General features: G+C 43.2%; 1 protein-coding gene across 6 annotated transcripts in view; it reads right to left on the reverse strand.

Annotated features, from left to right (window-relative positions):
• The window catches only part of PPP1R16B (protein phosphatase 1 regulatory subunit 16B), a 109,930-nt gene that overhangs the window by 14,102 nt on the left and 67,974 nt on the right, over positions 1–27,854 (reverse strand). For 2 of the 6 annotated variants that reach the window (XM_079979376.1, XM_079979377.1), the window contains exon 3: positions 4,551–4,621. In XM_079979376.1, the coding sequence (XP_079835502.1) occupies positions 4,551–4,621 (71 nt within the window). Of the gene's footprint in view, positions 1–1,740; positions 2,203–4,550; positions 4,622–12,019; positions 12,246–14,371; positions 14,565–15,142; positions 15,159–27,854 lie in introns of those variants that run through there. The other 4 variants (XM_079979380.1, XM_079979378.1, XM_079979379.1 and 1 more) reach the window with 4 other exon arrangements.

The following is a 27,854-nucleotide window of genomic DNA, read 5'->3' on the forward strand; positions in this document are numbered from 1 at the left end:
AATCTTGGCACTCAAGGAAGGCCACATGGCTTGGTCTAAGTTGAGCTGTGCTAAACATTACAGACCTGTCTGAACTGGACAACAGATATTTAACCTCATCCATATTCCGGAGGGAGCAACTACTGCTAAAGATTTCTCTAAATACTTATGCCTAGGTGTTTCATAAAGCTTACAGTGCAGAATATAGAAGCTGGTGTTTTCCACCCAGGGGCCACCACATAAACAAAACCACTGATCTCCTTGAATCTGCCTTCCAGAAAATTAGACTTCATAGCTGTAGATGAAAATTCAGGGCTATTTTGCTTCCCCATGATGCAGTTTTAAGGCAGGGAAAAAGCAGCACCAGGGTGAGATGATCCTTTAAATAAACTGGTTCCAAGCTATTGAGGGCTTTATATCTTAATTGTGACACCTTGAATTTGGCCTGGCTTGTTCCTGATACTTTGGGATGGGAGTGGGGGGAGAAATTTGATTCAATTCACATTTAAAGTCAAACTTAATTTGCACTATGTGGGCAGCTATCCATCACACTTCTCAAAATGGTGCAGTTCTCCAGTCAAGAGATGTACACAAAAATGCAAATGCATATATTAGTGAAAATAACATTTAGGGGAAATCAATTTGCAAAAATGTGTAGTTTAGGCAAAACAGCATACAACGATCCATACGTTAGGAGGAATTTGCACTAAAATGCTGGTGAATTTTCACAAACCAGGACCAGGATATCTAAAAGACTGCCTCATTCCCTACCCAACTGATCACTATGTTGACAGGAGGCACAACCTGCAAATACAATCCCTCCAGGAAGTCCATTGCACATAATGTTGGAATCGGGCCTTTAGTGTGGTGCCATTATGAAACAAACACCACCCCAGGAAATTCTAAATGTCAAATACCAACAACAAAAGGATATCTGGAGTTCAGTTGTCTAGAAATTTGCCTTCCATCTGCAGTAGTGATATGACATTGTTACATGTTCACATTATCTATTAATGTTTGCATTTATCACCAAAATGGTATAAACTAACCCTTGTATGTCCTCATTTCTGCTCATGACTAGAGGAACAAACAGTTTTTAAGCTATGCGATGACTGAACAATGAGCCTGGTCAATATATGATACTGGAGTCAATAATTTTAGTGAGCTTGCTTTCTGCAAAAGATCCTTGTCTGAAGCTTTCCCACCTGACTAGAAAGTCACTTTTACAGACCAAAAATGTTTTCCTTTGTCATAGGGACAACAAAAAGGAAACATCATCATATTTATTTATTTAACTTAACTTATGAATCACTTCCTATGAGACACCTCAACGTGGTTAACAATACAACAATGTATCTAAAACAGTTACATATATTAAAAAACAGTTTGCAACTACATATATAAAAACAACTTTTGAAATAGAACAACAGTTTAAAACAACCAACAGCACTTACATAAAATCAGTTAAACAAACAAACCAGAACAGATACCAACTGCCATTAAGATTTTAGAAGCTTTGCTGAAATATATATTTAAATATATATCTTTATATTTAGCTTGTTTCAGGAGCTAGTTTGCATGTCAAAGTAAACAACTACCCAGTGCCAGAAAAATAATGCTCATTTGCAGAAGAATCTGGGCTTCAGCCATGGGGCATCAATAGCTGCATTTACAAAACCTACTAAGAAAGAACGAAATTTGGATGAAGTTATCCGCCTCCAGAATCAGCTTAACAACCCTCCCTCTGTTGTTACTACCCACCTCCTCAGTGCCTAGAAAATAGGCATCCAGATGGTCTCCGGAAAACCCAGCAGCCATCTGATTTCAGAAAGTTGAGGAAATAAGGATACGACAGTGAGTCCAGTCTCATTTCCCCCACATCAAAAGCCCATTCAAACACATTATCAACCTGAATGATCTGCCTTATAATGATCTACCCTAGAATGATCTGCCAATTATCCTGCATGGTCCTTTTCTCATCATCTTTTGGGTTGTTTTGAAGATCAGAAACATGCATGTAGCACATCCAGTTTGAGGACTCTTCTACTTATGCTGTCATCCTTTAACCTACACAGTTGGTTCAAAACACATAAAGCTGTCTTCTACTGGGTTAGCCTATAAGTCCAATATTGCCAGGGGCTTTCTGAACCAGCTGTGATCCACATCCTTGTATTAGTTTATTAAAACAGATGTGAGGATGAATGTGGGGATCTGGATCTCGGGAAGTGAGGTTTAAACATTTCCCCGTGCTATTTTACCCAACATAAAATTATTAGCCAGAGTGGAGTTTGTGTGAACAACAGGTACAATTCCCTCTCTCTCTCTCTCTCTCTCTCTCTCTCTCTCTCTCTCTCTCTCTCCACATTTCAATAGTTTTACAGTCATCTTAACATTTCAAAACTTGACTTCCTCCTCTTTCTATGGTTCCTAAAATTGATTTTAAATTTTTAAATTGATTTTCTGCATATTCTAAATAAACTTAACTTATTCTTTTATTCATCTACTTTAATTATATACTCTGATGAAACTGCAGGTTATTACAGTAACCCTGCCAATGTCCTTATCTGTTTACAATTTGTTTGTAAATATTCAATAAACCATTTCCATTCTTTTATATATATAAAAAAAGTTTGTTATCTTGATTTCTTGTTTTTCTGGTAAGTTTCACCATTTCTGCATAGTCCATAAGTTTTTGTATCCATTCTTCTTTCGTCAGGACTTCTTTCTATTTTTGGGCAAATAACATTCTTGCCACTGTAGTCGCATACATGAATAAATTTCTGTACTGTTTAGGTAGTTCTACCCCTATAATTCCAAGAATGAAAGCTTCTGGTTCCTTTGGCAAATGTTATTTTAAACATCTTTTTCAATTAATTATATATCATTTCCCAGTAATTATATATCATTTCCCAGTAAGCTTTAACCTTACTACAAGACCACCACATATGGTATAAAGTATCTTCTTTCTCTTTTTATTTTATTTATTCGATTTTGATTTATAGATTTTTGCCAATTTACTCGGTGTTAGATACCATCTATATAAAACAACAGGTGAAATTATTTGTAGGGGTGTGTGTGTGTGTGTGTGTGTGTGTGTGTGTGTGCCAATGGTGGTCAACCAATGGTATACAGCCAGCTTTCCAATTGGTAACAAGTAAAACGTAAGTTAGTTTATTGAAATCCCAGTCAGGTACATGGACTTGGGTCAGGAGGAGACTGGAGTTCTGGGGGCCTTTGGATTTGGAGGAATCTTGAAACATGTCCTGAAATACTTTCTGGATTTTAGCTTTAACTATGGAAATTTGGCTGACCTGTCGAGAAGGAACAAAAGTATTGTTAGGTCAGAGTTTCCCTGAGATCTGCTCTATAGCATCAAAGAATATGAAGAAGACCTGCAGAAGGGACTTGGAAAAGAGTTAAGAGCCTCGGACATAAGATCTCCAGGTTGATGGACTGTATGGAGTTGACGGAAGTGACTGGCAGAGTCCGAGACCGGGGAGAGGAGATGGTGGAAGAAGATTGGAAAATTTAAAGTCTATATGTAGAAATATTGTAAAATTAATGAGTGATAGAAAAATGTTGGAATGAAATTTTATGGCCTTAGTAGAAATGTTATAAGGAGTTAAGCTTAAATAAGTATACTAGTTTTAATGGAAATAAGATTAAAAATATGTTAAGACATTTATATGATAGAAAATAGAGAAAGATGGAAAGGAATTGCTGAAACAATTAATGGAAGTGGAATACAAAGAGGGAGGTGAGAGGAGGTCGATGAAACAAGGGAATGAAAGATAGAGTATGGAAAAGGTATGATGTATGTTTTTAAATTGTTTTTGTTTTGTTTTGTTTTGTTTATTGTGTTTAGTTTAATGTGTCAAGGTTGTGTTCTGTATTGTTTATATATTGTATTGTATTGTTTTTTCTCTTTTTTGTTTTCTTTCTCTTCTTTCTTTTTTGTAAGCTTTAAAAGTAATAAATATTATTTTAAAAAAAAGAAAATAAAAGAAATCCCAGTCAGGTAATAGCTTTATTAGGACCCAACAAAATGTTACAAATGACAGTTGTATCTTGGTTTTCAAACAGCTTAGTTCTCGAACGTTTTGGCTTCCAAACACTGCAAACCCGGAAGTGACTGTTCCGGTTTGCAAACTATTTTTGGAAGCCGAACATCTGACGGGGCTTCCAGCACCCAATCAGAAGCCACGCTTTGGTTTTCGAACATTTTGGAAGTCGAACGGACTTCCGGAATGGATTCTGTTCGACTTCCAAGGTATGACCTACATCAGGGGCAAACCCAAAGCAGCCAGGCTTCGTCTTTCCAAAAATGAGGAGCAACTATTTTTTTTCTCTGACCCAGAATCCTAGGTGTGTTCCCTGTTTATTCTTTTCTACAGATCAACACAAACTACATTAACCTTTTATCTCCTTTGGCTTACTAAGTAACTGGGGACTTCCTGCAGTTCTAGTTCATTCCTCCCATGCTACATTGACAGCATGGCGACAGCCTACGTGAGCATTTTCTTTCATCTGACCCTGCCTGATGTCACACTTCACCTTCCCTAAACACTTACCTGATGCAGTGCAGTTAATCCATCTTCATTGCACAGGTCTGGGCTGAAGTTGTTGTTCAATAAATAACAGACTGCAAGAGACAAAACAGAGAAGTTTGTCCTCAGTAAATATTATCGCTAATTTCACCTTCAGATGGAACAAACAACTGGCAACAAAGAATAAAGAGAGGATTTCAATAGCTAAAATGCCCAAGCCAATAAACGACTCTTGCAGGGTAACAACAACAGCCTTGAGGCTGACAAATATCAATTATTATGAGGCTGTTCTACAGAATGGGATTCTCCCATGCCTGTTGAAATTTCCTGTGTGGATGGTGTTATTTTGACCACATAAGGATTGACACCTGGTGAATGAGTCCACTATTAGTATGCAAGGTTACATTCTAAACTGAGGAGATAGAATTCTGAACAGTATTACTTTTACTGCAGTGAAAGGGTTATATGTCTGAACACCTCCATACATAAAAACACACACATACACACCAAGACCCAAATACCTCCATGCATGAGTTAAATTATCCAATGGCAAGAAGCTATTAAACATGTATTCCCCATCAGCTAGTTCCTACATACACTAAACATGTTGAGTAGGAGCATTCCAAAATACAACCCTTCTTGTCTTCAGGTCCAGAACTCTACTACCATGGAATACCAAAGCAATGTGGCTAAGGCTGCAATCTTATACATGCTTACATGGTTGTTGTTTTTAAATTGTATTTTAATCCAACTTTTAGAAGAATCTCACTGAATATATTGGGACTTTTGCACAAGATTAGGCTGCAAGAGCCATGAACTGGTCCTCCATGGGTCTGGTTTTTGAATCACCAACAACATTTTGTCAATGAAAGCACTGCTTTTAGCATTTTGCTCACCCCTCTGTAATGTTCCTGAACGAATGAAAACACAAGCCAAGAAGATAATCATTCTCATTTCCTCTCCCCTCCAACGGCTTGGGGGAGCCGGTGCTACTAAAGAACCAGTATTATGCTGATCAAGGATATATAAACCTTAGGGGGAAAGAAGGCTACAAAATGAAGAGCTTTAAAAGGAACTAAATGAGCACTCCATTAAAAGGCTGTGCACACAGCCTATATGGTGTACAACATAAGCTGTATCAAGTACATTACAGGAGGAAATGTGAGTGTTAAAAAGCTACTTCTCTGTCAGCTATTCAAATTACAAGCGAAGACCTAAAAGATGTGTCTAAATAAATTGAAATCACAGATGTCATGGGCAATGGGTTGTCTCCAGTGCTGGCTCTATATAGAGTAGACCTATTGAAATTAATGAACCTATTTTAGTCATCTCAATTAACATCAGTGGATCTACTCTGAGTAGGAATAGCACTGGATGCCACCCTATATATGCATTCTGTCTCTAAGGTCCACTGACGTAAACAATTAGATGATGGTGGTGGTTGACAATGTAAAGCCATTAGATAACTGATGTTTGTTATTGCTAGGAACAGCGAATGCTCAAAGGTGATCATACTTTGTTATTTTATGTAAAAAGAAAAACCCTGTCAATGCATGGGTTGGATTACCACAACGTGTTAGGCATTTGCGATACCAAAAGTGCATTATCTACCTTTATCATTTTCAAATGGACAAATGAACTGATCCATAACATGGCTTAATCATTATGGATGTTTACCTTAGGAACCCTCAGAATGGTGGTCTAGTCTACACAATGCAGTAATGTGAGATGGGAATGCCCTCTAAATATTCTCCCAGCTACACAGAGAGGATGGCATGATCAAGAATCCTGGACCTCACTGAACAGAACAGACGAGGGGCAACAAGCAGGAGGAGCCAGGAGACTGGGTCTTCCTCTACCTCCACATCAGCACATTAGTGTAGTTTGCAGAACACAAAACTGGCTCATACAGCACTCTTCTTGAAGACACAGGCAGCCTAGTTCTCCCTCAGACAACCCTAATATAACAGACCTGTGAATGTGTGTTTACAAATTTGTAATTATGAATAGGATTCAGGACATAGATGGAGGAAAAATGCCTTCCAAGTTCCTGTAACTTGCTTAGCTGCTCTCTCTCTCTCTCTCTCTCTCTCTGTCACTCAGTGTGCACATTTCAAAACATTTTTTTTTAAAGAACAATGCACAAACACTTGGTGCAGCTCTACTTAAAACATCTTAGGTGTATCCCTTAAAAAGGCAGTGTACTCTCAGAAGTTGTCCCCCCTTGAATACAGAGAAATACTAAATATATAACAAGATAGCCTTATACTTTTATGGGTTTTTCCCTCTACCCCTTTCCCATCCTTCTCCTAAAAAGAAAAGAAAAGAAAAGAAAAAGAAAATCAAAATGAGCTTAATCAGCATGTATGGCATATGCAGTCAAACTGCACCTCACAGTATATCCAGTTTAGATAACTTGTGCAACTCATCTAGCAAATCCAAATTTATGTTTATGCTTCTGTTGCTGGCTGGCTAACCACACCGCCCTGCCCTTCTAATACCAACTGACGGATAGATGTGTCACTCAACAGAGGCTCTGGTTTGCTCTTGTTTACTTTGGATGTGATTTCCATTAGGACGCTTAATTCAATCTGGCTCATTTAAAAGCCATTGTGTACTAATGACACGGGGATCTGTATAATCATGTTGACCCTGCTTTCAGTGATATGATCCTGTTACTGTGCGGAGATTAATCTTGTCAGTTCTCCCCTCCCCACTTACATTTGAGAACAAATGTCAAAATAAACAAAACTTGCCAGTTCTATTCTTTTCTCCGTTGACGATGATCTTTTAGGAGAAGTACCATGTACGTTTAAGTCATAAAAAGAGCCCATGGAACTATATATTTTCCATTGCTAACAATGGCATTCCTGTTTTATCTGTAAAACCTATGAATGAAGGCAGCAGACCTTTCCAGTTTTATGTCCAACATATGTTTTCAGAGGTTTCCTGCCCAATGCAGGATCCCACAGGGAAGGGAGCAAGGCAGGTCAGTGGCTGCAGGACCACTGACAGCTCTGAGTACTCCCTTAAGGGTTGAGGGCAAGCTAAGGGCAGATCGAGACCCTGCACATGACTTCCCCCAAAGAATCCTGGGGGAAAGTCATGCGCTTTAAATGTGCATTGAACTTGCTTGAAATGTAGGTATGGCTCTGCCCTGAGCCCTTAAAAGCATCTGCATCCAGACTACTTCTCCCAGGCTCCACCCCTTTGTGGATAACTAGTCTTAAAAGACCAACCCTTTGGTCTAGAGGTGGGCACTCGTCCTCCATTCCATAGCTTCCACCCTGTGCCCTCCTTGTTCTGCTGGGAGGAATTGGGTTCCAAAGGCTCACGGGAAGGTGTCAAACCAATGGCCTCAAGTTGCAAGAAAGATCTTCTGACTTAACATCAGGAATAACTTTCCGACAGTAAGAGCTGTTAGACAGTAGAAAGGTCTCCTTCAGGAAGTTATGAACTCTCCTTTATTAGAGGTTTTTAAGCAGAGGTTGGTTGGTTGGTTGGTTGGTTGGTTGGTTGGTTGGATGGCTGTCTGTCATGGATGTTTTAGCTGAGATTCCTACATTGCAGGGGGTTGAGGTCCCTTCCAACACTACAATTCCATGATTCATTGTTAGGTCTATTCTCCACAAACGTCATCTAAACTAGTGGCGAGCCCCACATCCTACGGGCATGTACTGGGTGAAAGAATTCTTCCTTTTGCCTGTTCTCATCATCAATTCCACCGGAGTGCAAGGTCCAAATGGTTGTAACTGTAAGACAGTGAGGAGGAGGAGACATTAGTCTCTTTCTCCATTCTATTTTCCATAATGTCCTGGCAAGTCTGGGGAGAAGTCATGAGTTACACATAACTTGAGCATGGGCATGTTGCTACTTTCAAGAGCCAGTTCCCTGTGCATGCAAATCATTCTGATTACCTCCTGGGATGCAGTTGCTCACATCAGCTGTTTGGTAGCGCAGATGGGATAGGCTCCCAACACTGGTAGGATGTTGTTTGTGAGGATTAGATGCAGTGAATGATCACATGACAGTTTCCCTTATTTCACCAACCCACCGATGTTATGGTGGCTTTCTGGAATAGCTTAGTCAGCTGTAAGTAAAGATTAAGGTTTAATGGGGAAATTGTTCCTATTACACCTCCCCCCCCCACCAAAAAAGGGAAAACAATTTGCTCTATTCACACTGTAGATAAATACATGCATGACCATCCCTCTACAAACCAAGTAAGAAGCTGACTTATATATTTCTGAAACACAGGTTGTTAACCATATGGCTCTGTGTGAGCCATCTGATATTTTATCATCGTTCAGAACATTAACTCTCAGTTACAAATGCAGTGGTGCTCAGGAGGCTCTGCAAATTTCAGAGTGTTTTCAGGCTAATGGCCAGTTTCCAGCTGATGGAGAAGATGCCATGAATGGGCCAGGCGTAGGTGGGATTGTATTCCTGCGGACTTGGCAGTGGCAGCAGGTTGATTTTTCTGCCACACCTCATTACAATCCCCCAAGATTCTGCAACAGTGTTCTGGCAACAGATCCTCAGTGACTACAGCAAAGGAAATTCAAGAATGCAAAGAACTGCAAAATGTACTCCAATCTTATACTACTTCTATTGTTACACTCTTCCCCTAGGATACCCTGGGAGCAGGAGTTCTGTGAGGTCACAGAAAATCCTTGCCATTATAATTTTCAGGATATTTGAAAACCCAGAGCATTGAAGCTTAGTTCTCCATTTGCACACTGGAGAGGCAGGCGGAACTTCACCTGCCAGCCCAATTACTGACATAAATAAATGGAAAGCAGGGAATGCTGTGTTTTCCCCTCTCTGGACTCAGCTATACAGCTGCAAGGTGATACTAGATAGCGATGGTGAGCCTTATGGAAAATTCAATGTATTTTTTAAAACACTTAAAAAAAAAATCTAAATGGTCTTTATATGTGTGTAGATTCCACTTCCATTTATTTATTCTCTCACCCACCCATGTAAGGTTGCGATCACAAGTGCTAGGAGTGAGCATAAGTTGCAGGCCCACTCTACTTTAGCAAATAGCATGCAGCAACTTCTGCTTCACTAGCCACATTCTTTTACTGTTAAATTTGACTGTTTAGGTTTGCACTTTTAACTGCTCAAAGGGTCATGCACCGTGATATATAGCTGCAGCTTGTTCTAGTACATCAGGCCTACTTCTCTTATCTGAGAGCATCCAATCATTCTTCAGGGCTGGCTCTGCTTCTGAACACAGCTTCTTTATCACAATCTATGATATACGGCCAGTCTTACCTGCTGAGCCAGGAATCCAGACACACTTCCAAAAGATTCCTCAAGGCTCAGAGAGTTCAAAGCCCAAAGAGACTACCTCATGCCTCTAATGCACAACCTTCATCGTGCCAGCTACACAGTATGGTATCGCTGTGCAAGGATTTGGGCCTCCAAGGTACCATCTGTTCCTTACTGAGGCCATGTGCAAGAGGAAATTTCACACAGCTAAGATAAACTGCTAGACTGTTGCCTCATTCCAGAATATCTCTCTCTCCTGCCCCCCCCCCCCGCATTTCTTTTTCATGAATATCTCTTGACAAAGCCTCTTTGCTTTCAGATTACTGCTTAGTCCTGAGGAGTTATCACTCCTAGAAAACACTCTGTTGACATTTCAGTTACATTTCAGACCTCCATCTGTGTGCAAGCTTTCACTTTGCCACTGCGTCAGACTGCTTAGACCAGTGTTTCCCAACCTTGGGCCTCCAGATGTTTTTGGCCTACAACTCCCATCATCCCTAGCTAGCAAGACCAGTGGTCAGGGATGATGGGAATTGTAATTCAAAAACAGCTGGAGGCCCAAGGTTGGGAAACACTGGCTTAGACACTGGTGTTCAACAGCCACAAAAAAGTGTAGGAGCTGAAGGAATGCAATTTCTGTGCAAACTGGTCTGATCCATGCCTGCTGAACTAATGTGCAGATTGGAAAAGAAATATCCTTCAGATTACAGTGGTAACTTGGTTCTCAAGTGCTTTGGTTCTCAAGCGCCTTGGTTCCCAAACGCCAAAAACCCAGAAGTAAGTGTTCCAGTTTGTGAACATTTTTTGGAAGTCAAACGTCTGATGCGGCTGTCGGCTATTGATTTCGGGGTGCCTGCACCAATCAGAAGCTGCGCCTTGGTCTTCAAACATTTCAGAAGTCAAACAAACATCTGGAATGGATTAAGTTTGGCGCTTTTGTTTTTGCTATTTATTTTGCTTTTTTGTTTTTGAGGCTTTTTCAGTTTATCTGTTTTTGTGACGGTATAGATGATAATTTTTAGCATCTACAATACTGTCTTATTTATTTTATAGTGCAGTACATTGATTATTGCTTTATTTTATGGATCAATAGTCTTGTTAGATAGTAAAATTCATGTGAAATTGCTGTTTTAGGGGTTGTTTTTTAAAGTCTGGAATGGGTTACTCCATTTTGCATTACTTTCTATGGGAAAGCATGCCTTGGTTTTGGAACGCTTTGGTTTTGGAATGGACTTTCAGAATGGATTAAGTTTGAGAACCAAGGTACTACTGTATTCAAGCATCTATATTAGCATATGGAAATATTATGCAAATATGTGTCATCAGCATCCACCCCAAGTCCTTTAGGTGCCTAGCAATGGCCCTACTCTTACAATTAATCAACTTAAGATATATTTAATTGGATGGCAACTCCATTTCAAAATAATCATAGACCATGTAACTTGTAAAAGAGGCAAATGTGCACACACACCTTGTTTTTTAGTGCACCTATAAGGTCTGATAATAACCTAATGTTTTGGGAGCCAGCAGCTAATTTGCCTTGCTGAACTTTCAACAACCTTTTTGCTTTACAGCATTCTTTCTGTCCTCGGTCTCCTTTGAAAGATCTTTGGTACCCTGTTATTAAGGCTGCCCACACAAAAAAACTATTTTCTAGACCATCTCTTTCCCACCTCCCATGCTCAAAGTCACAGTCAAATTGCAACCGACTCCACTGTTATTAAGTAAAATATATGCCCACACCTCCTGCAGTAAGCTTTGTGTTTTCTGTCTCTTGTATAACTGTTCAAAAAAAAAAAAATCAAATCACAGAAACAACGGAAACGGACTCACTGGTTCAGTGCAGAAGGAACAATGAGACTGATTGCAAAACAAGTAATATCAAGTTTACAAAAGAAACAGGCTCTGGACTTTTTCACACCTTGCACTGCATAACTCCACACTGCACATGGCACCAATTAATTTGTGAACACAGCGAACCAAAAGTCACTTGTAATTCACATACGTTTGGCAAGTACATGTCAGAGACTGTCACATTTAGAGACAGTGTAGTCTGGGGGCGAATTGAATAATCTTTGGACCAGGAAGCCCTCCAGTTCAAACATCACCTATGCTATATATTCCCTAGGGCTGAAGGCAGATTAGTAACAGCAATACCCCACTCCACTTCCCCGAGCAGCTCATACAGTCCTTAGGTTTGAGGAGGCCACACTCACTTTCAAGTATTTGTGGCCCTCTGGATGTTGTTGGACTACAGTGTCCATCCTTTCTCACCATCTGCCATTATGGCTTTGGCTCATAGGAGTTGGAGTCCCATACCAGTCACTAGGGGACAACAGCAAGGGAGGGCTATTGCTTCCATGTCTTGCTTGCAGGGCTTTCAAAGCGTATCTTATTGGCACTGCGGGGAACAGGATGATGGATTCGATGAGCTTGCGCTCTGATCCAACAGGGTTCTTCTTGTGCAACTATCAGAAGCAGAATACATTATGCAAAATAGAGAACCGTGGGTGAAAGTGTGCTCATTCTGCAGAATGTGTACAAGTCCAACTTTTCCTGGTGTCGAATCTGTGTTAACTTAATACTGAATTTTAAGGAAGGAAAGTTGCTGCAGGTGCCGTAAGTTTGGTTATCATATTCCTTCCACCTGTCACAGACACCAAGGTTATCAAGTTCCATATCAGAATATGTGATAAAATACGCTACCTGGTGCCTGTGCCAGGAGAAAAAAATTCATCGAACTGATCACCAAGCTTCAATTTATCCAGGGAGATTGGTGATAGATGCAAACACAAAGGTTGCAATTTCATTGAGGAAGTGACATTGCGACTTTTAAAAACCCTTTTTTATATGCTGTTTTCACAAATTAATCCTCCCCCAGGTGCTATTTGTTTTGGAGGGGGAAATTAAGGCATGATACAGTGCCTGTATGTTCCCACCCCTCACCCCACAGAACAAATATCTTCCATAAGGGAGGTTTAGATCAGGGGGAAAGTATCCAAGCCACTTCCCCATTCAGACCAGCAATATCCCATAGTTATATTTAGTAAAAATAATGTTAGATATAAGAGATCAATCCCAGATCTGCCAGCCTAATGTGTAGCCAGAACCTTGGCCTTACTCAGGGCTGGCCAAGATGCTGCTCCTGCCCTGATGCCCATGCCCCCTACAGATCTGGGGTCCCACCTTGCCCCCTCCCTGCCTCCACTGTGGTGTGCCTACTGCTGCCAGCCCTGTCACCACAACTGTCTCCTCAACCTGAGGCTGTACCCACGCTGCCACCACAATGCAGTAGCATGGGCACAGTCGCAGCAGTGAGGGCGAGGGAAGGGGATTGGTTTGGCTTCCTGAGACAAATGGCTTCACCTCGCCACATGCACGGGCTGCCCCTGGTCTTACTTGTCTTAGCAGGTACAAAGACAAGAATCATTATATCACAATCTCCCCTGGTCTTGTAGCCTCCATGTGTTTTGGACTATAATCCACATCAACATCAGACAGCCTGGCCAATGGCCAGGGATGATGGGAATTGTAGTGCAAAGTATTTAGGGCATACCATGCTGAAAGAATATGTTTTAATGGATCAGAGTTAATATAGCTGAAGCTGTTTCTATTCACTTTTCTTTCATAGATATATCTTTTTACATATATATAAAAAAACACCCTTAGCTTTAATCTTTGCTCTGGCATCCAAAACAATGTCTCTGCTTGAGGGCAACTTCTCTTTGAAACTATAATAAAATGTGTATTTGTGGAATTGCAAAGTGAAGAATATTTCCAATATGATTCCCAGCAATTGTTTTATTCTGGAGACTTGAGATGCAAAACTGCGTGAAAACATATATTCTGATGAGCCTGGAAAGCTCTTTATCTCAGCAGTACAGTCAAGCCCATTTAAACAAATGCTTCTTCTAAGAAACCTATTTGGGAAGAGAATGTAAACATTTAAATTAACTCTGAGGCAACAACAGCCTGGTGAGCGAATCTCAGAAAACTGAAAGACAAATACACCAAAAATTGAACCTACCAAAACTGGGAAAGTTAATGGAATTTTTTTTAATCATTATTAAGTTGATAATGTATTCATATTTGAAACTTAGATACCATCTGCACATTTGCAGAAGAGTTTGCTAAGGAAAGCTATTCCTAAGGTTTAATTTTATATCCATTCACTCAACATTTTATGGCATGGTGATTCGTGGTGACTGGCTGACCATATCCGGAAACGTAAGATGAAAACAAAACTTATGGGGTAGGCCAAGAATCTACCTTGCACCCAGATCCTACACATATGCTTCACTGGATGTGATGTCACGGTGTATAATGTTGAACTGGTAGGTTCAGCCAAACACAAAACCATAACAATTCCATGGTTAATGAATACACAGAGGATGGAAATGGAAACACAAGCTTCAAGTATGCAACAGCAAGTTGTGAGTGCAAAGGGGCTGGACTAGATGACTCTCAGGGCCCCTTCCAATTCTACAAGTTTATGATTCTATGACTACCACCCTTGACTTCCACACATTCATTTTAAGGTCAAAACAGACCGCCCCACCCTCATATACCTGTAGGTAAGTAGGGCTCTTGGTACATGATTGGAGAATTTGATTTTTCAGGGTTCCTGATCATAAGGAGAGAGCTTTATATGCATACATCTGTACATGCAGAGACTCTATTCCCACTTTCAAATGTAGCTGTGGATGTCAGTGGCAGAGGTAATCCATGCAAATTCACTGTGCCTTGACACATATCCATAATATGTGAATATGGCCTTAAAGGTAAAGGTAAAGGTACTCCTGACCATTAGGTCCAGTTGCGGACGACTCTGGGGTTGCGGCGCTCATCTCACTCTATAGGTTGAGGGAGCCGGCGTTTGTCCGCTGATAGCTTCCGGGTCACGTGGCCAGAATGACTAAGCTGTTTCTGGAGAACCAGAGCAGCACACGGAAATGCCGTTTACCTTCCCGCTGGAGCTGTACCTATTTATCTATTTGCACTTTGACGTGCTTTCAAAGTGCTAGGTTGACAGGAGCTGGGACCGAGCAACGGGAGCTCACCCCGTCGTAGGGATTCAAACCACCGACCTTCCGATCGGCAAGCCCTAGGCTCTGTGGTTTAGACCACAATGCCACCCATTGCCTTAGTTGTTGTCAAAGGAAAATTTGACTACGGCAGAGACAAAATGCATAGCCCCCCCCCCTCACATTCATGGGCAGCAAAATGATGAAGGGGCATTTCAACTATTTTTGGGTGAGGGGACATAGGCAATGAATTTCAGAACGTGTCTAGGTTATCCGGCCTATGTTCCTTCTACATGGCAGCCATTTCCACCCCACCTCAGGATGCCCCACTAAACCATGTAACATGAGAAGAGAACACTGTTCATGATCAGGGGCGGAGGAAGGGGTATGTGGTAGGGGTGGTCTACTCCAGGTGTCACCACTGAGGGGGGTGACAAAATGCCAGGCAGCACTCACCACGGTCCTTGCAGTGCACCTGAGCCACACGTCTCTCCTGGGAGTGACGCAGTGGCTTGGGCACCCGCAGGATCCTGTGCTGCCCCAAACGGTCCACCTGCCGCCTCCCCCCCAAACTGTAGGACGGTTGAGTGGGAGGAGGCAAGAAGACTCCTCAGAGGGCCCTCAGAGCATCCTGCCCCGGCTGGCCCTGCCCCTGGGCACAGGCACCCGATTGGCTTGCTCCGCTCTGCCGCTGGTCACAATGGCACTATGCAAGGAACAAAATGGCGACTAGCAGCTGCCGGGAGCAGCAGAAAACAGCTAGGAGGAGCCCTGCTTTTGTTGCTGCAAGAATGCAAGTAGAGGTAGCAGCAGCAGGCAAAAGGGCATTTTACCCCTGTTCCATTCTTCCAAGCTCATTTGAACTTTTGGCCTAGCTTTCGTCTTCACTGAGCACTTCATCAACTCTAAGATGCATGCCATTAAACAAGACAATAACTTCATACAAAAACTTGGCTTTTCTCCAAGAAGTGCTTTTAGAATTACTTCTATGGAGAAACACACCTGGAAAACATCATGCCAGAAAAGAAATATAGGCAAGAAAGATCCGTGAAGCTTTCCTGCTCACTGGACATTCCTGCACTTCTCACTTAAATTTTCCATTCCAGGGTAAATCTTTTGCAGTAATTGCATCACCCCCAGGCCCCAAAATATAATATTTGGGTTGCTCCAAATGATATTGCAAATAGTAAACTGCCCATACGTCATATGGATCCCTAATAAGGAATGCTCCCCCCCCCCCCGGGAAGAGCAAGAGACTGAAAAATGTGTACTTCTGTCTTAAAGGTTTTCTGCTTCTACAATCATCATCACAGCCACCACATTATGTGCATGCCGCCTTGCCGCAAAAAAAATTATGCTCAAAGCAGCTTAGAAAAATACACCCCAAAAATTCAACCATTTCAAGAATAATTTCATAACAGCAGCAATAAAACAGCAACATCCAGCAAATTTAACCGGAAATGAAAAATAAAAAAAATCAATGTCATACACAGTAGTATTAAACCTCCGGGCAGTAGCAAAAACAGTCTGAACAGTTTCACCTTGGTCCTCGATGTTCTGGCCACTGCTGGTATGTTTGCTGCAAATTAACCTAGAATCAAGCTCAGCAGATCAGATGTCTAGGCCTCAGTTTCCCCAAAGGAACACGGCTCCTTTGGGCATCACCTTCAGGCAGCAGCTCACCCTGTGATGTTACTCACAGTCCCTTTCCTTCGGCAGCTTCTTATAAGGCTTCCAGAGGCAGGGGAGGGGGGTAGCTGGAAACATTCTTCCCATGATGTTACTCAGGCAAGCATGAATGGCATGAGGGTGCTGGAAGGTGAGGGTCCCGCCCAAACCTCAAATGGTGCATGTTAATATGTCAACAGGGTTAAAAGTTTTATGATTCAAGGAGTCTACAGTGATCCCTTCTGTCATCTCCATACTGACCCATAAAGGCCCACTTGCCACTGCCTCTCAACACAAGGACCAAGTATTATGTTTATTTGGCAGAGAGGGCGAGGCACAGTGAGCCAGCTTCATGCAAGGGAGCAGGCATGCATGTAATGCTGTATTTATTTGACACAGTACACTGTGGACCCCAGAAGTTCACTGTCCAGACTGCAAGCGCAGGTGTGGTTGTCATGTGGGTAAAATGTGACCTCGTTCTTTGCTGGCAAAGGCAAAAAGGTTGGCGTGCCAACATATTTCAAGATGCTACCAGCGGGTTTCTGGCAGGAGCCTCAGCATATTTCCTTGAGAAAATCATGGTGCTTACTTTGAGGGATCTGTAGTCCTTCTGTGTAACAACAGAACAGAACCAGTGAACTCTGTAAAATCAATGAAGCCAGATTTCAAAGTAAGTCATAATCCCTGGGGAATATTCCTCCAATACATGTAGCTCTCAAGCAGCGCACTGTGTGTGCGCCATCTATACCAGGAAGGGCGCTGGGAGCGGGGATTTCAGAGATGCAAATATGTCTGGTCCTGCAGACTGAGGTTAGGAGATGAAAGGTGAGTATCAATGATAACCAAAGAGGACAACTCTTAGCTAAGCTCAGGGAAAGTGCTTTGAACTGATAAGCTGCAATGGTTAGAAGGCATACAAATGTGTATCAATGCAAGTGCTATAAAAGTCCACCTTGAACTGTGCTGCTACCAAGATGGAAACCCTTATATTCCCTGCCTGATCACTGATTGAGGTCAAACAGGCCCCCTCCTTACTGAATGTCTGGCATCTACTGAATACTTTAAAAAAAAATAAAAAATCAGCATACATTTTAGCTGAAATCTGATTTTATAGTTTTAATTGTTTTCGATTTTCACTGTACTATCATCCTTGTACGCCACTTAGAGACTATTGCAATTAAGAATTATATTAATTGTCTAAATAATAATAATGATAATGACATTACATTCTTCATAAAGTGAAATACGCTGTAAATAGAACGACTGAGGTAGAGCATGTGACTCTTAATCTCAAGGTCGCGGGTTCAAGCCCCAAGCTGGACAAAAGATTCCTGCATTGCAATCAGATGATCCTTGTGGTCCCATCCATTCTATGATTCTCCTTGACCACTGCAGGAAAAGAGATGCTGAACTAGTGGGTTCTTTTGACATTCCTAATTATAAATTGTTTCATAGTGAGAAAAATGATGGAAGTATAGGCAGTTCAATACAATACCTAACTCCATAATCCCACAAGTTGGTGTTTGTGTACATTTAGTTCATGCATCAAAGGTTCAGTCTGAAAACATGAAGAACAGAATGGATTATTTCCTTTCTTCCTTTATTTAATGACATCGCTATGGCAGGCCTGAGGGAATTATGGTACTAGCTTTGCCAGCCAACTTGACATGTTCCAGTCAAAATCAAGTATTTGTTGGTAGTTACCTGCATAGCAACAGTTACTTGCATTGATAGGAAAAAAGCAAAAATATAGATTCTCAATGCTGACCTTTACGACTATAATTTCCTAACCACTACTCATGTTTTCTAGAATTTTATTTTTTAATAGTAAGAAAATCTGAGCACTTCTCTTCCTCTCTCCCTCTTCAAACAAAGGCTACATGAAGTACGTGCATATCAAAGTTCTGATGCATAGGAAATTTATCCTTCAATAGCAGTTAGAGCAGAGGTGAGTGAACCTCTGGCCCTCCAGATGTTTGTTGAACTCCATCAGCCCCAGTCAGCATAGCCAAGGGTTTAACCAGGGTTGAGGAACCTGCAGTTCTCCAACTCACATCAGCCATGTAGGGGGAATGGTTAGGAAATTTTGTTCCCTTATCCCTGTGTTAAAACCAATTCAAATATATCACTAATGCATGACGTTTGGTCTACTTTGATATATGTGGAACCTCAAAAAGGATAAAGGGGTCTGCATGCTGAACTCTCATGTCAAAATAAAAGAAACAGTGTTTTCTGCTAGTCAAATCTCTAGCCGTATGTGAAGATTATAACTGTCAGGCAAAAACCCGCACCTGCTCACCTTTTCCACAACAGGGCTGTTTCCACCCCTGCAATCATGGAAGGAAAATATTCTGCTCTCAGGTAAGCAAAGGCCTTGAACCTGCATCCCCCCCACAATCCAAATGCATAAGCATTCCAGCTGCGTAAATACAAAATCTAAATTAAAGAACTACACCAGATGCAGTCTACTAGGCCTGAAATTCAAAAGGGAGCGGGGAACTATAGTGATCATAATTAGCAAAGCAACCGAAGAATTCCCCGTCTAGCTGTTTGCAACATGATCTCCTGTGCAGCCTGACACCATGTTAACAGTCAGGCTGTGCTTAAGGCAGCTGCTGCACAGCTCCCCTGAGAACAGGAAGAAACACCCTTTGGAATCAACAGCAAAGACAGCAACCCTCAGCCAGTGCCTTTTCACACCTTTAAAGTTGGAAAGCCTTCCACTTTAAAATGGCTCCCTTTCTACCCCACATCAGTGTTCCTATGTGGCGCATGCACACATGAAAAGGATCATTGGAGGCACTCTCGTGCTGTATCTTGTGTGAAAGTTACCTCAGCCTTTCTTAAACAATAACTGCAGATGGACTTTATGGAAGGGAGGTAAGGTAAAAGGTAAAGGACCCCTGGATGATTAAGTCCAGTCAAAGGTGACTATGGGGTGTGGCACTCATCTCACTTTCAGGCCGAGGGAGCCGGCGTTTGTCCACAGACAGCTTTCCGGGTCATGTGGCCAGCATGACTAAACCACTTCTGGCGCAACGGAACACCATGACGGAAACCAGAGCAAACGGAAACGATGTTTACCTTCCCGCCACAGCAGTACCTATTTATCTACTTGCACTGGCGTGCTTTCGAACTACTAAGTTGGCAGGAGCTGGGACAGAGCAACAGGAGCTCACCCTGTTGTGCGGATTTGAACTGCCGATCTTACAATATGAAAGGGAAAAAGTCAACTGATGTTTTTCATCTGTCCAGGGGTGGATCCAGACACAGGATAAAATGCTATAAATAAGTCAGAAATTAAATTGTTACAACAAAAGGGGGGGGAACCTATGTAAAAATCCATATAAATTCCTTTATTGCTCTCTGGCACCACCTGGTGTTGCATGTTTATAACGCATCCAAAACATATTGTGATGAACGTTGCTGAGTCCCAATGAGAAACAGAAACTGGAGGGCAATCAGATGACATGGGCTTCTCCTAATGATTAGTTGAAACCCCTTTCTCCCAGTTTAAACCCACTGGTTCAGGCCCTGCCCTCCAGATCAATAGAAAACAAGTTTGTGCCATGATCTGCATGACATCCCTCCCCATGCCTGGAGTAAAGGTAAAGGTAAAGGGACCCCGGACCATTAGGTCCAGTCGTGACCGACTCTGGGGTTGCGGCGCTCATCTCGCTTTATTGGCCGAGGGAGCCGGCGTTTATCCACAGACAGCTTCCGGGTCATGTGGCCAGCATGACCAAGCTGCTTCTGGCAAACCACAGCAGCGCACGGAAACACCATCTACCTTCCCGCCAGAGCGGTACCTATTTATCTACTTGCACTTTGATATGCTTTCGAACTGCTAGGTTGGCAGGAGCAGGGACCGAGGAACGGGAGCTCACCCCGTCACGGGGATTCGAACTGCCGACCTTCTGACTGGAAAGTCCTAGGCTCTGTGGTTTAACCCACAGCGCCACCCGTGTCCTCCATGCCTGGAGAGGACTGCCATTTTGCCTCATAATTGTATCTTCTCCCTCAGGGCTAACCGTACCTAACTAATTTAACTTTACCTCACAGGTCTCAAGGCCTGTCACCACACCTTTGTCACTTGATTAGACAGATCCCAGTTAGATGGCACCAAGTTGGATGGCTTCCAAAGAGGATTAGGCAAATTCGTGGAGGGAAAGAACCATTGTGGCTAGTAGCCCTCTGCGGCCATATTCTACCTCTTGTGCTGCTGGGCATCACAAGCAGGGCAAGGACTATCGTGCTCATGTCCTGTTTATGGTCATCCCACAGGGATCTGTTTGACCATTGTGAGATTAGGGTGCTGGACTCTACGGGTTTGGGGCTTGATCCAGCAGGAGCTTTTGTTGCTGGACCCAATATTTCAGCTGAGCTATACAGTGAAAGCTAGGGCAACAAGACCCCAAGAGCGAGTATAGCGTAATGGATAGGAGGCCGAGCTGTGAACCAGGAAGTCTCTTCCCAGTCACGACCTAGCTAGGTGGCCTTAGGCGATTCTCTGTCAGCTTCAGCTTACAGCCCCCTGCAACGTGAGCATAGTAACAGTGGGGCTGCTGGAAGGACTACAACCAAATGATGCACGTGAAGGGCTTTGAACTCCCCAAAGCGCTAAGTGCTGCCATCATTATTAAAGTACTGGCACCTACTATGCTGACAACACAGAGCTCCCATTTCCCCCTGCAGACTTGCCAAAGTATGAGCAAGTTCCCACACTTTGACACTAAAATGCCTTGAAGCTGTGAATGTTGCTAATGCAGGACAGAAACAGAAAGGAATCTCATGTACATATGTACATTATGTGCAATTTAGGCCTCGAGCAGAATTCACAATACGAGAAATGTCAAAAAAGAACCACTTACTAAATCACCTCTGAACTGTGAACTCACAATTCTGGAGGAGCTTTCGCAGCTGGAGTAATATAAGTAATTATTTAGCACGGGGTATAATTTAGCTGTGCATATACTGGTCCCTAGGAGATATGGTTAGGGTGTCAGACTAGGTCCAGAGAGACACATATTAAAATCCCTATTCAGCCATGAATCACTGGGTCTCATTGGCTCACAGTTACTCTCAGCCTAGACTCCCTCACAAGGTTACTGTGAGGATAATATGAAGAGGGAGAATCATGAACACCGAATTGGCCACTTTGTAGGAAAGGTAGGGTATAAACACAATTAATAACTGGTATATACACTATTCTGTTCATTTTACAGCATTTGAACATACTTTAGAGCAAGCGACTCTTAATCTCAGGGTTGTGGGACTAGAAGTTTCTTGTGGTCCTTTCCAACTCTACAATTCTCGGTCTATCTCATCCTTCCTTCAAAGTGCTCAAGACCAGTTTAGATGAGGCTCCCACTGCCCTCCTAGTAAGGTTCACGACTGAGGCCTACGCCCTGCTTCAGTTTAACAATGCCTGCAAATCAAATGCTCCCAGGTCATATATGTTACCTGGGCCAAACTATTGGAAGAGGGCAGGTAAGAAGGTTCCAGGGACTTAAGAGATCCACAAGTCCAAAAAAAGGCAAGGCAAAGGGGAAATGCCCACTATCTACCATAGAGCACCCATTCTTGCAGCAAGAGGAAAACCTAGTTCCATGCTCAGGTGTTAAGTCTAACTGTGTTCAGTGCGGCTTGTAAGGATGAAGGCAATTGCAACCAGAACACACTTCTGCTACTCAAAACAATTTGTTTTGCTCCAAACGCTCAGTTATTAGAAAGCAAGGGACCCATTGCATTTAATTTAGCAACTGAACTATGTTCATTAACCTCTCATTAGCTTGCCAAGATTAATAACACATGGTGGATTTAATCCCATACATTTTGCTGTTGCTAATAAGTCCACCCCAGTTCTTCATGACAGGAGGGAACAAGCTGGCATTTCAAAAGTGGCCCCAGAGAAGGGACAAAGATGGGACGCCCCAAGGCTGGCTGTAGGGTATTACTTAATCCCACAGCGCAGTGTTTTGTCTTCAAAATTTACAGCATAAACTAAACTGCTCCAGAAGCCAAAGTTGATCTCAGTAAGTTCATTAAAGTTAATTAATGCTTAAGTGGCTGCCTATACTGCTCCACGGAAGAGAGAGATAATTATATGCTACAGACGTAGATCACACCAACTTTCCGGGGGAGCCATGAGTCACTTCTAATTAGGAGGCAAGGGCTTAGATTAATGTGGCAAAGTTGCAAGCTTTTTTATTTTATTTTTTAAAAAGACCAAATTATTGCAATTTAGAGACAGCCTACATTTCTGGTTCGGCAGACTTTTGAACCACAACTTTGCCGACGAGACCAACTGCAGAACAGAAGCTTGGATCTAGCCAAACTGAGGAGACAGTTTATTTTTAACAATGGCATACGAACGGCTCCTCGATTCCACACAATCATGTCCAAGGGATGTCAAGAGGTTTTAGCAATGGAAAGTGGCAACACATCACTCCTTTACTGTGAAATATTGGATAAAATGCCAAAATCTATTCAATGCTATTTTAAGCACTAACTGACAGTGAAAAGAGTAGGGTGACTTCCTACACTTGGAAAAAGAAGAAAAAATGTATCATCAAAATACAGGACAGAAGGGGGCACATATCTGCATACGAAAATTGGTATGCATATATGCAATCTGCAAAATAATTACTATAATTCTAATAAAAATGCAATAAATCCCACCATAATGGGGAAGACTGTGAACAGGTGGGCACACACAGTCTGCTGTCCAGGTGTGAAATGTTGATGGGCAACTTCAAGGCCCCTGTGTTTCTTCTTCTTTAACCTGGACAGCCCTTTAAATAGAGTGCTAAGTCTTCATAATACAGTAGTTGAGTAACAAATGTAACTTTCTATATGGAAAAAAGAATAAAATATTATTATAAAGTAGGGCACATGGTCACCCTAGCATCTATGAATCATTAGTGGAAGAGGATGACTGAGAGTTTCATAACATTCTGTTCCTGGGTTCAATAAAGGAATCAAAGCTTACAAGCTGTGGGAGAGAAGCCATTGCTTCTTTGACCAGGATACTTTGCTGCACCCTATGAGGCCAGATTCAAAGTGGTGGTTTTGACCTTCAAGGTCTTAAAAGTGCTCCAAGATGGAGTGATCTTCAGGATACCCCTGTCCAAACAGGGATGGGAAACTGGTGGCACTGCAAGTATTGTGCACAGTGCTATTTTTCTAGATAAAGAGGTGCAGCAACTCATCATGAACCCCTCCCTCATTCTCTTAGGAAGGCAATGGTGCCCACCTAAGAGGTGCCGGAACTGAGCTCTGGCGAGTTCTGGCTAGAAAAAAAGCCCTGGGACTACAGCTCCCATCATTCTTGACCACTAACCATGATGGCTTGAACTGATGGGAACTAGAATCCAACAACATCTGGAGGATCTTGACTTAGTATACCTGAAGGAGCTTCTTCACCCCCATCGTTCTTCCCGGACGTTGAGATCCAGCGCCAAGGGCCTTCTGGCGGTTCCCTCATTGCGAGAAGCAAAGCTACAGGGAACCAGGCAGAGGGCCTTCTCGGTAGTGGCGCCCGCCCTGTGGAATGCCCTTCCAGCAGATGTCAAAGCGATAACAACCACCTGACATTCAGAAGACATCTTAAGGCAGCCCTGTTCAGGGAAGTTTTTAATGTGTGACATTTTAGTGTATTTTTGGTCTCTGTGGAAGCCGCCCAGAGTGGCTGGGGAAACCCAGCCAGATGGGCGGGGTACAAATAATATATTATTATTATTATTATTATTATTATTATTATTAATCAGGCATGGCCAAACTTGGCCCTCCAGCTGTTTTGAGACTACAATTCCCATCATCCCTGACCACTGGTCCTGTTAGCTAGGGATGATGGGAGTTGTAGTCCCAAAACAGCTGGAGGGCCAAGTTTGGCCATGCCTGACTTAGATCAACATCTGAATCAAACACAGTAGCCTCTCTGGTATGCTCTAAAATGATGACTGATTCCACAGAGCAAGGCTGATCAAGAGTTGCAGGACCAGGGATAGCTCCAAGTGAGCAACTTTCTCCAACTAAAGTTGCCAATAGACTGAGCCTTTTCAAGTCTCTGCCCTTAGATTACATCTCCCAAACTCCACCCCATTCTGGATCATCTCAGATGCTTAAATGGCTAGCACTCTGGCCTGAAGATGGGCACCCTTTCCATGGCCTCCTGACCAGTGAGGTACTGTGAGAGGCATTAGGTTCTTTGGAGGAAGGCACTCCCTTAAAGTCCAGCCTCTGGCCCTACAGGCCCTGGCAGGATGGGAGGTTGTTCTGGGTCCATCAATCTCAGGTGCAATGGTTTTCCAGTCTCCGGTAGCAGGTTGAGACCTTTGCCTGGCTCTCCATCTGGAGACTGCAGCCTCCAAATTTGAGTCTTAATTGCTGCTGGTCTCTAGGGCCATGATATTCCAGCACTCAACACTTGTAATGCAAAACCAGACACTTTGGAAGCAACAGTACCTCTTCCACCTCTGCTGGTTTGTGTTACTTTTGGGACCCTGAGTAGAACCTGAAAGAGAGAAAATTCACACACACAAACACACACACACCACAATAGCCATGAAGGAAGAGAGATAAATATAGCAGGATGCCAAGGTAATGGCTGCTGAACTCCATTATCACTCCAGAATTAGAGCAGTAAGTCACAGCAGTTGCTACTTTCATGACATTAACTGGAAATGAAACCAAGGCAAAGAAATGTTTGCATTCTAAGGGCAAAATCCACATCAGATTGAGGTCAACGGGAACTTCTCCCATCCATATGGATGAAAAGTGGTTTACAGACATTAACAATTAAAACCAAACTCTCCCTTTCTCATACTAGCTTGGAGTCAATTTACAGGTTTAGTAATCCTGCAGAGACAATCCCTGAACTCTCTTCAGTCTCCCTTGAACATGTAAACACACTGAAAGCTAAAGTTAGATGAAAGAGAGAAATGTCTGAAAAGGTCACGGTCTCTCAACTCAGTCCTCCTAAGGGACACTTCACACCGAAGCAAAAACTGAGCATAAGGACACTTGCATATGTCATGTAACTACAGCGCATCTTATAAAGTACAAGATATTCACATGCCCTTTTATAGCTGCACACACACACCAACACACACACTGTACGTTGCATGCTGTATGGAGCTACAATTACCCCTAGATTCATGGAGCATGTATAGAAAGAAAAACACTAAATAAAAAAACAGGGGGAAAGACACATCACTCTCACACATTGGTACACCACAAGCAGCATATCAGGTACAGTGGTACCTCGGGTTACATCCGCTTCAGGTTCCAGACTCCACTAACCCAGAAATATTACCTCGGGTTAAGAACTTTGCTTCAGGATGAGAACAGAAATTGTGCAGCGGCGGTGCAGCAGCAGCAGCAGGTCCCATTTGCTAAAGTGGTGCTTCAGGTTAAGAACAGTTTCAGGTTAAGAACAGACCTCCAGAACGAATTAAGTTCTTAACCCGAGGTACCACTCGGGTGTGTGTGTGTGTGTGTGTGTGTGTGTGTGTATTCTTTAATGAATGAGCATGTGACAATAGGAGAGAGGTTATGACAAGCTGTAACACTTGGACTCCTTTACATATTGGGAGGAGGAATGAGGGAGACAAGGCAACAAGCAGGGTAGGGGGAAGGCAAAAGTAATCTATAGACAATGGGAAAAGATCTCCTAGTTGCTCAGATCAGCAAGCAAGCTTGATCCAGACTCCTAAAAGCTTTTACGGGGTCAATTACCTGCCCAACTGGTAATTTGAGGTTTCACTGGCCTCTCTCTGTGAAGATCTTTCCTTCTTCTGCCCAGAACTAACTGAAGGTTCACAGATGAAATCTCCATTTGGCACCCCCTGCAAACCCCTTCAGCTCTTGATACTGACACGAGTTGTCAGCTCCATAGGAAGACTAGGGGTGACTCTCAAGGTATAATCATCATCTCGTCCAAAAGAATTTCCTGGTAGCTAGCCTTTTTGCTGTCCCACACCTCTGATCAGAAATGTAGCATAGGGTTATAATGGTTCATAGAAAAGCAACTGGCAAAAGAATCTCTCTCTCTTTGTGTGTGTGTGTGTGTGTGTGTGTGTGTGTGTGTGTGTTTGTAACACATATGCAAATGGTCTTGAATAATACTCCCCGCAACCCTCTAGTTCCCCAATATTCAATCTGGGAAGCAGATGCCAAGGAACCTAGTTTTAAAGAATGCTACTTTCCAAATCCAGGATTCACCTGCCCCGCCCCCCAATGTTGGCTCAGGGGAAAAAGAGATCACTCCCCACAAAGAAGAGACATACTACCTGGAAATACTGTATTTTTCGCCCTATAGGGCGCACTGGCCCATAGGACGCACCTCATTTTTTTTTGGGGGGGGGGAATGAATAAAAAAAAATTATTTCCCCCCCCCCAGCCCGAGCTTCCCCCAACCCCAGCCCCCAGAACAGGCTGCTATCCGCAAGCCTTGCGCGCCCGGGGGGAATTCCCCCGGGCGCGCAAGGCTTGCAGACACCTGCGCAAAGCACGAGGCGTCCTCCGGAGGGCGCCCCGTGCTCCGGGCTGCAGGCTACCGCCTGCAAGTCTTGCGTGCCCATGAGAACTCCCCCCAGGCACGCAAGGCTTGCGGACACCTGCTTGAAGCACGAGGCGTCCTCCGGAGGGTGCCCCGTGCTCTGGGCTGCAGGCTGCTGCCCGCAAGCCTTGCGCGCCCGCGGGAACTCCCCCCGGGCGCGCAAGGCTTGCGGACACCTGCGTGAAGCATGGGGCGTCCTCAGGAGGGCGCCCCGTGCTCCGGGCTGCCGCCAACAAGCCTTGCGCACCCGGGGGAACTCCCCCCGGGCTCGCAAGGCTTGCAGACACCTGCGCGAAGCACGGGGCGTCCTCCGGAGGGCGCCCCATGCTTCGGGCTGCAGGCTGCCGCCCACAAGCCTTGTGAGCCCGCGGGAACTCCCGCCGGGTGCGCAAGGCTTGCGGATAGCTTCCTGAAGCCTGGAGAACGAGAGGGGTCGGTGCGCACCGACGCCTCTCGCTCTCCAGGCTTCAGCGAAAGCCTGCATTCGCCCCATAGGACGCACACACATTTCCCCTTCATTTTTGGAGGGGAAAAAGTGCATCCTATAGGGCGAAAAATACGGTACTACTGGTATTCAGAAGCATACTATGCAGCAAGAACTCTTTTGCCATTGGAAATGGGAACTATTCACTCAGAATACAACCCTGAACAACCAGAGATGGAGGGGAAATCCGTTTTAAAGATGGAATTTTATGGTTCCAACCCACTGAGCTTTGTTCTGTTCTCTTGTGTCTTGCACCCACATACCATATTGGCCTGAGTATAAGCCTCACTTTTCCGCCAGATTCCAACCATCAA

The sequence above is a fragment of the Podarcis cretensis genome, assembly GCF_951804945.1.
Source record: "Podarcis cretensis genome assembly, chromosome: 6".
In the NCBI taxonomy this organism is placed as follows: Eukaryota; Metazoa; Chordata; class Lepidosauria; order Squamata; family Lacertidae; genus Podarcis; species Podarcis cretensis.